Genomic DNA, 15,403 nt, shown 5'->3' with positions numbered 1-15,403 from the left:
ATACCTTTTTCCACATTGATTCATCTTGATTTCAATAACCTCCTTCCTTAGATGCAAGAAACCAGAATAAATACATACAGTGGGGGAAATAAGTATTTGATCCCTTGCTGATTTTGTAAGTTTGCCCACTGACAAGGACATGAGCAGCCCATAATTGAAGGGTAGGTTATTGGTAACAGTGAGAGATAGCACATCACAAATTAAATCCGGAAAATCACATTGTGGAAAGTATATGAATTTATTTGCATTCTGCAGAGGGAAATAAGTATTTAATCCCTCTGGCAAACAAGACCTAATACTTGGTGGCAAAACCCTTGTTGGCAAGCACAGCGGTCAGACGTCTTCTGTAGTTGATGATGAGGTTTGCACACATGTCAGGAGGAATTTTGGTCCACTCCTCTTTGCAGATCATCTCTAAATCTTAAGAGTTCTGGGCTGTCGCTTGGCAACTCGCAGCTTCAGCTCCCTCCATAAGTTTCAATGGATTAAGGTCTGGTGACTGGCTAGGCCACTCCATGACCCTAATGTGCTTCTTCCTGAGCCACTCCTTTGTTGCCTTGGCTGTATGTTTTGGGTCATTGTCGTGCTGGAAGACCCAGCCACGACCCATTTTTAAGGCCCTGGCGGAGGGAAGGAGGTTGTCACTCAGAATTGTACGGTACATGGCCCCATCCATTCTCCCATTGATGCGGTGAAGTAGTCCTGTGCCCTTAGCAGAGAAACACCCCCAAAACATAACATTTCCACCTCCATGCTTGACAGTGGGGACGGTGTTCTTTGGGTCATAGGCTGCATTTCTCTTCCTCCAAACACGGCGAGTTGAGTTCATGCCAAAGAGCTCAATTTTTGTCTCATCTGACCACAGCACCTTCTCCCAATCACTCTCGGCATCATCCAGGTGTTCAATGGCAAACTTCAGACGGGCCGTCACATGTGCCTTCCGGAGCAGGGGGACCTTGCGGGCACTGCAGGATTGCAATCCGTTATGTCGTAATGTGTTACCAATGGTTTTCGTGGTGACAGTGGTCCCAGCTGCCTTGAGATCATTGACAAGTTCCCCCCTTGTAGTTGTAGGCTGATTTCTAACCTTCCTCATGATCAAGGATACCCCACGAGGTGAGATTTTGCGTGGAGCCCCAGATCTTTGTCGATTGACAGTCATTTTGTACTTCTTCCATTTTCTTACTATGGCACCAACAGTTGTCTCCTTCTCGCCCAGCGTCTTACTGATGGTTTTGTAGCCCATTCCAGCCTTGTGCAGGTGTATGATCTTGTCCCTGACATCCTTAGACAGCTCCTTGCTCTTGGCCATTTTGTAGAGGTTAGAGTCTGACTGATTCACTGAGTCTGTGGACAGGTGTCTTTCATACAGGTGACCATTGCCGACAGCTGTCTGTCATGCAGGTAACGAGTTGATTTGGAGCATCTACCTGGTCTGTAGGGGCTAGATCTCTTACTGGTTGGTGGGGGATCAAATACTTATTCCCTCTGCAGAATGCAAATAAATTCATATACTTTCCACAATGTGATTTTCCGGATTTAATTTGTGATGTGCTATCTCTCACTGTTACCAATAACCTACCCTTCAATTATGGGCTGCTCATGTCTTTGTCAGTGGGCAAACTTACAAAATCAGCAAGGGATCAAATACTTATTTCCCCCACTGTACTGGTCTTGGACCACGCAGGACTCTCCCTAATGTTAACCATGATAGATAAGAATAGTCACACAATTATGTGATGTAACAATATTTATTACAAAAAGAAGTTTCCAGGAGATACATAACCAAGGTCATTCAGGAATACAATACATTCAATGATCCGATGCCACTGACATTACACATTAAGGAGGCAATTTTATAACCTAGGTGCTAACATTTACATGCACGTTACATGCATAAATGTAACATGTACAATATATGCTATAAATCAAATAGATAGGACAAAGACTTGATGTGCAAGGACCTTAAGGCATATCCAAAACTGCTCCCAGCACCTTACGCAATTCAATATCACTACTTTGCAAACATATCATTTAAATAATATGGATCTTCAGATATAACAATACAGGTACTGCTGAATCAACTTATCTTAAGCAGTTGAGTGTGAATCGTCTTTGATCCAAAATGATTTTCCAATAATTTTTGTTTGAATACATTGCAGTAAAAATAGAGCTACTTAGCTTCAAAAACAGTCAGAACCTCTGCTGACATGGCCAGGCTTTGTTTTTCTTCTTCATGGAAGAAGTTCAAATATCCCCTTACTGTAACTTCCATAGTATGTATTTGCAAGGGTGGTGTACAAATGAGCAGAGCATGGATGGGACACAGACAGGGCTCCCACTTATATGCATGACTTACAGATCACAGTAAGTTACACACATCCTTGACTTGTAAATGTCTAAATGTTAGGTGCATTGATATTGGATTATGCTATTATTCTATAAAGAAACCTAGGCACCTAGGTTCCTTTATAGAATAGACTCCTACTGCATGCACTTGGGGCGCATGATGGAGGCCCTTAGTTATAAAATTGCCCTCCAGATGGAATGCCCTTTAGGCCACTTTATGGAGGACAATTATTAGCTATGCCATACCTCAGAACAAACAATGTATCTCATTCAGGTAGAAAGGGATATAATGCAGCTGAAGAAGGCATTGTATAGAGAGTACAACATTAATGCAAATTGGTTACAGGCTGAAAAATTCAAATCAACTTTATTCTGAGTCAGAGAGCCCAACATCATCTTTATAGGCATAAGCATACTATTATCCAACTAATAATAACATGCAATGGATTCTTGCCTCTTTTCTGAGGCAAGAGGAACAGAAAGGAAGTGCACTTTATCTAAGTGTCTAGTGGTCAGATTCTAACCTGTATAAAGAAATTGTGGAGCAGTTTTATCATTTTTACTTACAGCTGCATAGGTCCAAAGGGGGTGGAATGAAGGATAAATGCAAAGTCCTTCTGTGATTTTTGTGGGATTCTGTCCTCTCTTTGGAAGACAGCTCTGCACTAGAAGCCCCCGCAACAGTGGAGGAGATCAATGCTGCTATAAAGTTATTAAAAGGCCATAACATATCTTGGATAGACAGTCTTACAGCAGAGTTTTGTTTTAAATCTTTTGTCACACAGTTGACTCCCAAATAATGGAAGTGTATACTGAATTCCACTAAAGGAGAAAATAGTGGGAACCTTTGATTATCATTCCAAAGCTGGGTAAATATCACAAGAGGTAGAAAAATACCATAACATCTCACTCATAAATACAGACAGTAAGAGCTAAGCTAAAATCTTGGCGAAACCACCTTGATACCATACTACATAAGCTAATACACCCTGATCAGGCTGGATTTGTCTTGGGGAGATATTCATCTGACCACATCAGGCTCTGCTTTCATCTTATATAAGATGCCAATAGATGAGAACCTCAGCCTACTCTGTGTCATTAGATACAGAAAAGGCCTTTGATTATGTAGCATGGCCATACTATTTCATGCACCAGCATAGTTTGGCTATGTAGAGAAATTTCTTATGACCCTATAAGGTGGACAAGAATGAACAGTTGGTCCCATAGCCCTATATAAGAGGTGCTAGGGATTTAGCAAAAGAACAAGTTAAAGAATTCCAAGCCAGATCACTCAATAGGAGAGGAGCTGATACTCATACCTGGAAACAAAGAAACAACCCATTGGGTGGGGGGGGGGGGGGAACTCTAGAATAATTCAGCCTGGGGGTGTTAACCAGGAGTTACTCAGGGGGTGAAGGATAGGCACTCAAGGATCTTGAAGGAGGCTACAGGTGGGGCTAAAGAGGCCAGATATAGAGAAGGAAGTCTCTGAGCCCATGGAGTCGAAAGCTTCTAGACCCGATCAGAAGAATCCTGGCAAGCCCTGGGAAGTGGAAGAGGTGGAGAGCAATATTCCCTCTCAGCTGTGCAGGAGTTTTCCAACCTCATTTCTGCCAGCGTATGTATGTGTGTGTGTGTGTGTGGTGGGTGGGGGGGGGGGGGGGGGTACTGCTTCAATATTGTGTTTTCAATCAGTAGGAGAAGGTAGGTCCACTGGAATCATGTAGAACTTGTCTGTCACTTGCTATTGAAAAGGTGATATTGAAATAGAACTGCTACTGGCAGGAATATAGGTAGAGAATTCCCACACAAATTAGAGGGAACATTGCGGAAGAGTCATTTGCCGGAAGGAAACACCTTATAAACACTGCAAAGGAAGCCTCAGATGAAGTTAAGTCCTTACTAAAGTTTTTTTGTCTTTTTTCAATAAGCACAGAAAGTCAAGTGAGCTACATGTTTTTCTTTTGGGCAGAGTGGTCAAACCAGTGTGCAAACTAATACTGCAGGGGAGGAGAATGCCCCAGTCCTTGGAATGCAATAAGAAACCATGGCTGTTGTCAATTTGTGTTGAACAGACTTATGAGTTAATGGGAGCAAGAGATTATTGGATTATTTTATGCTGTTCTTTTTCAGATGGACTGATTTCCAGGACTACATATATTAATGACTATTTCATCTACTCCATACTGGTGGGAAAAGAATATGATCTATGTGGTTTTATAGTTTGTTTGCTTGAACTTAACAGAACATTATACGGGCAACTTTCCACTTAAGCATAGGCCATGTTCCTAGACAGTGCTATTTGATGACAGCCTATATAAAGTAATTTAAAACAATTGTCATGATAATTAATTTCCTATAGGCAAGATTTAAGCAATTCTTATCTAACATAGAAAGTTCAAGCCTTGACTTAAAGGAGGTCCTGCACAAGAGAAGCATTCAAGCCATGATCTAAGAGAGTTCGATATCAAAGGGAGCATCCTAATCATGACAATATCGTTGCTATAGAGTCACTAACAGCTTGATTATAAGTAGATAATATTTGATCTCCAAGCATATGTTTAAACAGTAGCAACTGGCAGGGATTTTCTCTGTCTCCTCTGCTTTTCATCATTGAACTTGAACCTCTGGCAACTGCCTATGACAAGTTGTTGATATTCAAGAATTCTTTGCAAGTACTGTATGCACACAGATGATATGCCCTTATGTATACTAAATCCAGAAAATGTGCTACCCAAACTGTTGTCCCTTATTCAGCAGGCTTGGGGTCTATTAGGATGCAAAATCAACTGGATAAAATATGAGATCTTAACATTAAACGTCTACTGTAATAAAGGGACTCTTCACTTAATTGACCTTTAAATGGGCTACAACATCTAATTACTAACAGAGTTTGAGCAGATAGTCATGGCTAATAAACATCAAGTGTTAGTGCATGTTCATGAGGTAGAGTTAACTATATCGCTGTAAGGGATGTATGGAAACTGTTAAGATGACTATTACTGCGGTAAGGTGCTACTGGATGAGAATGGCACTGATCTCCCCTAATCTGTATAAAGAATTGGACCAAATAATAATGAGACTCGCTGGATTTTGGTACATAGACAAGACTCTCAAAAGCACAGGATGGAGTTAAATCTCTCCAATTTATTTTTATATCATTATGCTTTCATACTATGACAAATGATGTACTGGATCACTCAGAGCACATGCAACACATACTCGGTTAGTACTAGAGCAAATATAGATATTGTTAGATGTTATTGGTATGCAGCTGCTGCCAGTGTTAAAGGTGAACCAGATCCACTTTCGACTCATTGGCATTCTTAGATAGTTTGATGGGCACTAAGAGTTAGGGATTTTAATTCATTCTTTATGGTTGATAGGATTTATGTATGCTGATAATGTGATTCCAAGTAGAGAGGATATACAGAGGAGGAAGTGAACAGGAATCTGGACAAGATAGTATGGTGATTTAGTGCTGCATAGGTCAAAGACTGAGGCGCTGAGGTTTTACAGGGTCCAACAACCTGCTGCCTCTTCTGAGACAGAAATTGAAGGGAGAAGAATTGCAGGGAGAAGGTGTGCGACTTGGATATTAATTTGGAAGAATTGGGGGATTTGGAATCTCAGGTTTCGAGTGTGGTTTGAGGCTGCTTCTGCAAATTGTAAGAGGTTTGAAAATTAAGATTTCTGGTACAAGAACATTTTAAGGTGTTGGTACAGGTCTCTGTACTTCCATTGTTGGGTTATTGTTATGTTTAGTATGTGGAGCTACCAGGTAGAGTGGCTGGGTGCCTACAGATGGTGCAGAATATGGCAGAAACACTAATCTAAACATACAAGAGAAGACAGACTGCCAGACAACTGCTGACTAGGCTGAATTGGCTACTGATTAAGCAATGTCCTTGGAGAACTGATATTACATAATGTTGTGACCTACTAGGATGGTAAAACATTCATGCGGCTCTCTGTGTATAATTATTGCCCACACCCTGCTGTACTCCATCCTAAAGTGGATAATGGGGAGTACAAAGTCACATGAGAGATTCCTGTAATTCTATGGCTGAAAGCAGGGGCTGCATTAACCTCTGTGACATTATTGTGCAGGATATCTATCTGTCTATCTATATTCTGGTACCTCTGAAGCAACTGAAGCAATATGTTTCAAATGGATTATCTTCCATATACTTCTTAATTTCATACACTGAAGTCTTTAATTTAAAGCATGCTTTTTTTTTTTTTCCTGTACTTACTTTTAAGATATCTGATTATAATGCACTGCTGCAAATCTGACAGTGCTCTCTGTTCTTGGTTCAAAGCTGGGCCACTCTCTGTTATTTTGCAATCCCCCTTTCCTCAACTGACATTTGAACATTTTCCAGTATTCAGGGTAAAGTACTGTCATGAGTTCATCCACACTGGATACAGACCGCAATTGTTCCTCTAGCTCCTTGTTTGCCTGATCCTGTAAAAGAAATATAAATACAAAAAACAAACGTGTAACTAATTATCTTTGGCAGGCACACATTTTGCTGTGTGAAAGGTGAGTCAGTCAGATTAAAGACTACTATGTACATACACAAAAAAAAATGCCTTCACAACTTTTCATGTTAAGACAAATGGGTCTTCACTGTGTATGCATTCACATTAATATACCGTATAATACCCAGAATATGATGGTAGCTTCTAGATTGCTACTGGCCATCTGAGTCCCACCTATCCTGGGTTTTACCCAGGGATACAAAGAGCCCATGTTCAAAAACCTGACAAATGTATCTGAATCATGAGGTCTGAATGTCCTGCTTTATGCAGTTATACCTTCTTATACAACTTCACTAAAGTGGATTTTATTTATTTTATTTATTGCATTTGTATCCCACATTTTCCCACCTATTTGCAGGCTCAATGTGGCTTACATGATTATGTTAACATTGTCATATCAGGATATCAGATACAGTAGAATTGTGCATAGTATAAGTAAGGGAGGATAGAAGAAGGAAGGGAGTGATTAGGGTAGTTGTAGAGGGTGGGCTTTCATAACTGATTGGGTTGGTGAGGTATATTAGTGAGGCTTCCGGTTATTGGATCTCATTGTAGGCTTTGTTAAAGAGGTATGTCTTCAGAGATTTGCGAAAGATAGTTATTTCGTTGATTGTTTTCAAGTTTGTAGGTAGTACATTCCATAACTGCGTGCTCATGTAGGAGAAGGTTGTGGCATGCATCAGCTTGCATTTTAGTCCTTTACAGCTTGGGAAGTGCAGGTTGAGGAATTTGCGGGATGATCTTGTGGTGTTTCTGGTAGGTAGGTCTACAAGGTTGAGCATATAGGTTGGGGCGTCTGCGTGAATGATTTTGTGTACCATCATGCATTACTGGATTATTACTGGATGTATTACTGGATTGGACTTTTGATTGGACTAGCATCCTAATATACTAATTGTCTCCAGTAAGTTCAGTACGCAGTTGCTTGCACTGTTGTTGGGATTGTCTCCAAGAAATTCAGTACGCAATTGCTTGAACTGTTGTTGGCTGTGGTTGCAGAGAAACAAGGGCCCCAGTTCTTGCCAAACTTCATATGACACCCGTGCAATATTGTCTAAGCTGTAGGGTCACCTTTCTGACACCCAAAGTTTTTTTAAATACACAGTACCCCCCTTCCTAAAAACTGGCTAGCACTTTACTTTCCTACAATAAAAGATCAGATGAATGTCACTCTCTTCTGGGATATTTCCCCAATTCATTGAAGCAGGCTCAAGTGCCCCAATTATAAAAATGGGAAGATCTGGATTTGGAGAATGTGACTAACTATGGGACAGTGTCTAAATTGACCATAATGGCTAAGATTCTGTAATGAGAACATAAGAATTGCCATACTGAGTCAAACTAAAGGTCATTCCGTCCAATATCCTGTTTGTAACAGTGGCCAATCTACTGTAGGTCACAATATATAGCAGAATTCCAAAACGTAGCAAGATTCTTGCAATATATGTTCCTAGATGTTTGGTCTTGTTCCTCTTATTGTTATCCACTTTGAACTACATTTGGTAATAGCGGACTATAAGCTCTGTAACTTTTAAAAACTGGTTAAAAGATAGAAAAGAGAGTAGGTTTAAATGGCCAGTATTCTCAATGGAGAAGAGTAGCTATTGGGGTTCCCCAGGGGGTCTGTGCTGAGACCGCTAGTTTTTTATATATATATATATATATATATATATATATATATATAGATAGATAGATAGATAGATAGATAGATAGATAGATAGATAGATAGATAGATAGATAGATAGATAGGAATAACTAGTGAGGTAATTACATTTGCTGACGACACAAAGTTATTCAAAGTTGTTAAATCGCAAGAGGATTGTGAAAAATTACACAAGGACTTTATGTGACAGGGAGACTGGGCATCTAAATGGCAGATGACGGATAATGAGCAAGTGCAAAGTGATGCATGTGGGAAAGAGGAACCCGAACTATAGCTATGTAATGCAAGGCTCCACATTAGGAGTAACCTACCAGGAAAGGGATGTAGGTGTCATGGCTGATGATAGGTTGAAACCCTCTGCTCAGTGTGCGGCGGTGGCTAAGAAAGCAAACAGAATGTTAGGTATTATTAGGAAAGGAATGGAAAACAAAATGCGGATGTTATAATGCCTTTGTATCGCTCTATGGTGGCAACCGCACCTCGAATATTGTGTGCAATTCTGGTCACCGTATCTCAAAAAAGATATAGTGGAATTAGAAAAGGTACAGAGAAGGGCGACAAAAATTATAAAGGGGATGGGGATGTCTTCCCTATGAGGAAAGGCTAAAGTGGCTAAGGCTCTTCACTTGGAGAAAAGATGGCTGAGGGGAAATAAGATAGAGGTCTATAAATAATGAGCGGAGGGGAATGGGTAGACGTGAATCGCTTTGTTTACTCTTTCCAAAAATACTAGGACTAGGTGGCATGCAATGAAGCTACAAGGTAGTAAAATTTAAAATGAATTGGAGAAATATTTCTTCACTCACATGTAATTAAATTCTGGAATTCTTTGTCAGAGAATGTAGAAAAAGCATTTAGTTAGCAGGATTCAGAAAAATGTTTGGACAAGTTCCTAAAAGAGAAGACCATAGTCCATTATTAAGATGGACTTAAAAAAACCCCACTGCTTATTTCTAGGATATAACAAAATATTTAAACACACATGAATACAAGTGTATTGCTTCTTCAGCTTATTGAGAGTGGAGTAGTCTCATATAGTTATAGTCTGTATATTTTGCAATGCCAAACATTTTCACAATGAAACACCTTCTAACAACCTATTTACACAATGTTGTAGTAAGGGCAAAGTACAACTTCCAGAAATTAGGTACAATGAATTAATACAACAACTTCTCTCCAGGAACATGAGGTCCATTAATAGTGCCTTAGCTTTTGCCTCCACGGGAGCTAACATTGCATCACCACCCGGATATGGACCTTATTGTTTTCAAATTAATGGTACTGTTTACCATAGAACAGCACTACATCCTCAAAATGACAATCAAAGACAATTTGCTCAATTATATATTCTTGACCTGATGAAACAGCCATTCAGAGACTACGAATCTCAACAAATGCACACATCAACCATATATTAATGAGACAATTAAGCGATTTTATGGCACGGGAAAATCCATTTGCAGACACATGCAAGATGCTGTATGAAGTAGAAAATGAATGCATATGTGAAGCACAACGAAGAAGAATAGAACCTCCAACAGTTTCAATGGCCATTGTTCAAGATCGCAAAAACGATTCAAGACGATACAGTGCTCCTAGAGCCAATGAGGTGGCTTTCATTTTTCAAAATACAGATTGGGAACCTCCCTTACATAGAGATCTGATAATACATTGCCAAACAAGGCCAAATGAACAAAACTGAGATAATCAGTGTGTTGGACCCCAATCTAGAACCAATGGTATATCCATTACTCTTTCTATATGGAGGGATACATATTCCTTTGTCTAAACAACCAAAATGTATAATGCACCTCCGTCGCAAACCAAACAACCCAAGACTAAGAGTTACACAAATGCAGTACTATGGGTACCGTTTGGCAATAAGAGACGCAACAATATTTTGTGGATGCATATATTAAAACAGAGGCAAACAGACTTAATTATATTGGACAAAATCAAAAACTGTTGAAAAATACTCTGGGTTAACGGACCACCTTGCAAGTGAACCTGCAAATGGAGGATTTACACCTGGCCAGGCATTTATTTTAGCATCATCATTTGCTGGCAGCCCAAGAAATATGCATCAAAATTTTCAGGATGCAATGGCAATAGTTTGCAAATATGGCAAGCCAGATCTGGTCATTACTATGACCTGCAACCCAAGATGGGGAAGAAATTACTCAATCTAAAAAAAAGGTCAGGCACCAGAGTTTCAACCTGACTTAATGGCAAAGGTGTTTCATTTAAAACTAAAGAGTTACTACACGAATATGAAAAAAAACATATACTTGGTGTCCCGCTTGCAAAAATTCATGTCATTGAATTCAAAAGCGTGGTTTACCTCACGCTCATATATTAATTATCATGAAAGAAGAACACAAGCCGAAAAGAAAGGAAATAATTGACAAAATCGTATGTGTTGAAATTTCTGAAATAATCAACTTTCCACGTCTCCATGCAACAGTTGCAACATATGATACATGGCCCATGCAGTGACCATAACTTAAATGATCTCTGCATGCTTTATGGGAAGTGTTCTAAACATTCCAAAATGAAACCACTGAGAACTGTGACGGATATCCTAAATACCGCAGGAAGGGATAACGGCGTCGGTACACTCATAAATGGAAAATTCATTAATAACAGTTGGGTAGTCCCTTATAACCCTTACTTACTTTTAAAAGTACAATTCCCATATAAATGTGGAAGTATGTGCATCTATTAAAAGTGTCAGGTACCTCTTTAAATATGTCTATAAAGGACATGATTGTGCCAATGTGGTTATTACAGAGCACCAAACTTTACAACATGATGAAATTAAAACGTTTACTGACTCTAGATATGTTAGTGCTCCTGAAGCTGCACGGTTTTGAAATGCATCACCAATCACTACTATCCAGAGATTGGAAGTACACTTACTAGATCAACAAAGCATTGTTTTTCACCCAATGAAGTTGAGGCTGCAGTACAAAGAGCCCAGAACCAGGGACACCACTTTAACAGCGTGGTTTAAACTTAATATAGAAGACAATCCTCCAAAGACCATTTTGTATGTAGATATTCCTATGTACTATACTTTCGACAAAAGAGAACAAAAGTGGAAACGTAGAAAAGCAGGACATGACAAAAACAATGGGGAGAATGTATGCAGTTCATTTTTCAGCGGACCCTGAGCGTTACTGTTTAAGGCTAATTCTACTAAACAAACAGGGGCTAAGTCCTTTGAAGATTTAAAAACAGTTGCATGTGTTCTTTATAATGCATTTCAAAATGCAGCCCAGAAAATGGGGCTCATTGATGATGAAGCTCTGTGGGAGAACACCGTAGACGATGCACTCACATGCAGCATGCCACAATAAAATCAGACACCTTTTTGTATACATTGTGTTTTGCCGTACCATTAAATGCTTTACAAATTTTCCAAAAATACAAACTTAATATGACACAAGATTTTCAACACAACCATGGTTGCAAAGGTGATTGCTCGATTTGTGAACAACTGTGCCGTCAGAAAATCCAAGCTGTTCTGACTACACATGGCAAAAAACCTGAACACTTTGGTTTACCAACAGTCATCCACAGAATAGAGAAGATCCTAAACTTGCATTCAATGATGGAGATGAAAGGCAGAAAGCTGAACAAATGGTAGAAAAACTAAATAATGAGCAAAGGGAAGCATTTCATACTATACTTTCTGCCTGCAATACAAAAAACATAACCCACACGTGCTTCTTCCTAGACGGTCCTGCAGGAAGTGGAAAAACTTATACGTATAATACTACCCTGAGCTCCATCCAGGGAGATGGAGGAATTGCACTACCTATTGCTTCTACAAGAATTGCTGCAAATCTTCTTCCAGGAGGATGAATTTATCATTCACAGTTTAAGTTACCTGTTCCTCTACTGGAAACGTCAAATCAAGTATCAGATTAACATGAAATGATGCTTCCATCATTAGAGATGCTAAAATCCTTATTTGGGATGAGTCAGAAACCATTTGGCGGGAAAGTTCTTCTCCTTGGTGGAAATTTCTGACAAACTCTACCAGTGGTACCACACGGTGATCATGCTCACATTATTGAAGCCAGCATTAAGTTAAATAAACTACGGAAAAAAACTGAAATACTAAAATTAAACAACAATGTCCACTCTGTAGACTCAGATTACAACAACTGGCTTATTACTTTAGCAGACGGAAATCTTCCATGTCCAGACGGTTTCAAAGATATTATCAAAATCCCACAGAAACAAATTTGTGGCGGCGTTAATGCCGTTTTTGGAGAAAAAATACCGCAGATACAGTTTACAACTTTGCTAAAAAGGCTATTCTTTGCCCAAAAAATGCACATGTTGACAAGATGACTGAGGCTGTTCTAAATATTTTAGAAGGTGAGACAATCACTTATTTAAGTTTGGACTCCATTCATGACTCCAATGATGAGGAACATCAGTTATATCCTGTAGAATTCCTTCATGAACAAACTCCAACTGGCATGCCTTGCCATAAACTGCAGTTAAAAATTGAAGCCATAATTATCCTACTCAGGAATTTAAATACCAAGCGAGGTTTATGTAACGGAACTCGCTTAATAGTGAAAGACTTGAAAACTAACCTCATTATTAGTCAAGTAATCACTGGGTCAACTGCAGGGAGTACTGTTTTTATCCCACATATTGAACTAACACCATCTAACACTGACCTGCCATTTACATTACATCGAAAACAATTTCCTGTGAAATTGGCTTTTGTAATGACAATTAACAAGTTACAAGGACAAACATTTGAAAAAGTTGGCATTTTCCTTCCAGAACCAGTGTTTACACATGGGCAACTGTATGTAGCATTTTCAAGAGTTTGAAACTCTTCTGATGCAATTGTAAAAGTCATAGATGGTCCTGAACAAGGAAAGCTTTTCCCTCCATGTAAAAAAGTTTTCACTAAAAATATTGTTTATAAAGACATTTTGCAAATGTAAACAAGGATTATATTTCTAATAAAATTTTTTAAATTTCTGCGTACTCTTTAGCTTTTTGGAAATATACTATAAATAAAAATTAAAGCAAAACACAAAGATTTAAAAAAAAAAAAAAAGAAAACAATCCACATGTCATACTCCTGGACCATATTACTCATTATACACCCTTCCCAATTATTCTTTATCATCACAGCACATTCTTCCAAACAGTTCCCATAAAAGATAATCGCCATTAGATGATAACCTTGCTGGCACCCATTTCATTGGTTTGAGAAACGGGCCTTTTATATATATATATATATATATATATATATATATATATACTTAAGGAAATGTCAGATTCTTTATATTGCTGAATTGCTGTTATCAATCTTTGGGAGGAAGTAGTTTCCCCAAGATAATGGGACAAATGGTTTGGAATCCATTATTGAGAAGAAAGAGCATCATTTTTCAATCTACTCTATCAAACTGGGCTATGACTCAGGGACTGCCACAGGAATCCCACCTTTCCCCCATTTTATTCAATCTATACTTTGTCCCTTCAGAAGAATGTTAAATTCTTTTGGGCTGATACACTACTCTGATGTGGATGATTTTTTTGATACCCCCCATGTGAAATACAGGAAATATAACTATATGAGTAACATCTTTAATTGTATCTAAGCATGGATGCAAAATAATGGATTAAAAATTAACTCCATGAAAATTAACATCCTTTTCAAAGGCAGCTGAAATATCAAATTACCTCAGGTTAATTCAATTTTGGCAGACTAAAATCTTAGGAGTGATAGCCAATCTAAACTAACAATGGAAATTTATGTTGGTATGATAGTAAGGAAGGTGTTTTAAGGATTATTTGGAGGATCAGAGCATTCTTAGAACCTAAATATCTAGCACGGATTATACAGACTATGGTTTTGTCCTACCTAGATTAGTGTAACACTGTTCTCTTGATTATGTTGGATAAACAACTTCATAGGCTACAGGTTTTACAAAATATAGTAGCCAAATTGGTATTAGGGGGAATGAGGTAAATTGTTATACCTCATATTTGGCAGAATTGCATTAACTTCCAGGGAGGGCAAAGGTCACTTTTTAATTATTGCTGTTTATTTTTTTTTTTTTTGGGGGGGGGGGGGGGGGGAACAAACAGCAGAGGTGACCAAAACAAAAGAAGTCCACACCAAAGGTGCTGCAAATTTTTTTTATTGATCTTCAACAGACTCAAATTGTGTTCCGGCCACAATGGGCCTGAGGTCAGAAGACCTAACAGTGATCTGTATATCAACCCACTATGCCTTATATCATTAAACCGATAAGAACTGTCAGTGAACACAAAACTACTCAAAGAATCCACAGGAAACCTCAAAGTCTCTGGATCTAGAATTAATGTAAACAGGTTCCGCCTCTTTTGCAGCACCTTTGGTGTGGACCTTCTTTTGTTTTAGTCATCTCTGCTGTTTGCTTTTTCCAGTGTGTTACCTGTGGAGGGTAGTAGTTCTTTTTTTTTTCTATTTATTTTTATGATCACATATGGTTTGGCACCTAAATATTCAAATCATTTGGGGGTATTTTTACTAAGGTACACTAAAAAATTACTGTGCCCTAAGTGCCATGCAGCCCACAGATATATAATGGGTGGCACAGCATTTAGTGCATGCTAATCGTTAGCACGTTATAAGGGGGTCTTTTACAAAGGTGTGCTAGCATTTTTAGCGCATGCTAATGATTAGCACATGCTAAATGCTCGAGATGCCAATAGGTTATTAGAATGGCAAAATTAGTGCACGGCCATTAGTTCAAAAATGAAGGAATCGGCCATTTTCTGGCTGTGGTAAAATGACCTTAGTGCACGTGAAAGACCCGCATA

General features: G+C 38.8%; 1 protein-coding gene across 1 annotated transcript in view; it reads right to left on the bottom strand.

Annotated features, from left to right (window-relative positions):
• Positions 1–15,403, bottom strand: part of VEGFC (vascular endothelial growth factor C) — a 232,717-nt gene that overhangs the window by 102,885 nt on the left and 114,429 nt on the right. Inside the window, 2 exon segments of the mRNA XM_030191521.1 lie at positions 740–747; positions 6,606–6,817. Of these exon segments, the coding sequence (XP_030047381.1) occupies positions 740–747; positions 6,606–6,817 (220 nt within the window).

This window comes from Microcaecilia unicolor, chromosome 2 (genome assembly GCF_901765095.1).
Source record: "Microcaecilia unicolor chromosome 2, aMicUni1.1, whole genome shotgun sequence".
Lineage (NCBI taxonomy): Eukaryota > Metazoa > Chordata > Amphibia > Gymnophiona > Siphonopidae > Microcaecilia > Microcaecilia unicolor.
This window is presented reverse-complemented; position numbering and strand designations above follow the sequence as displayed.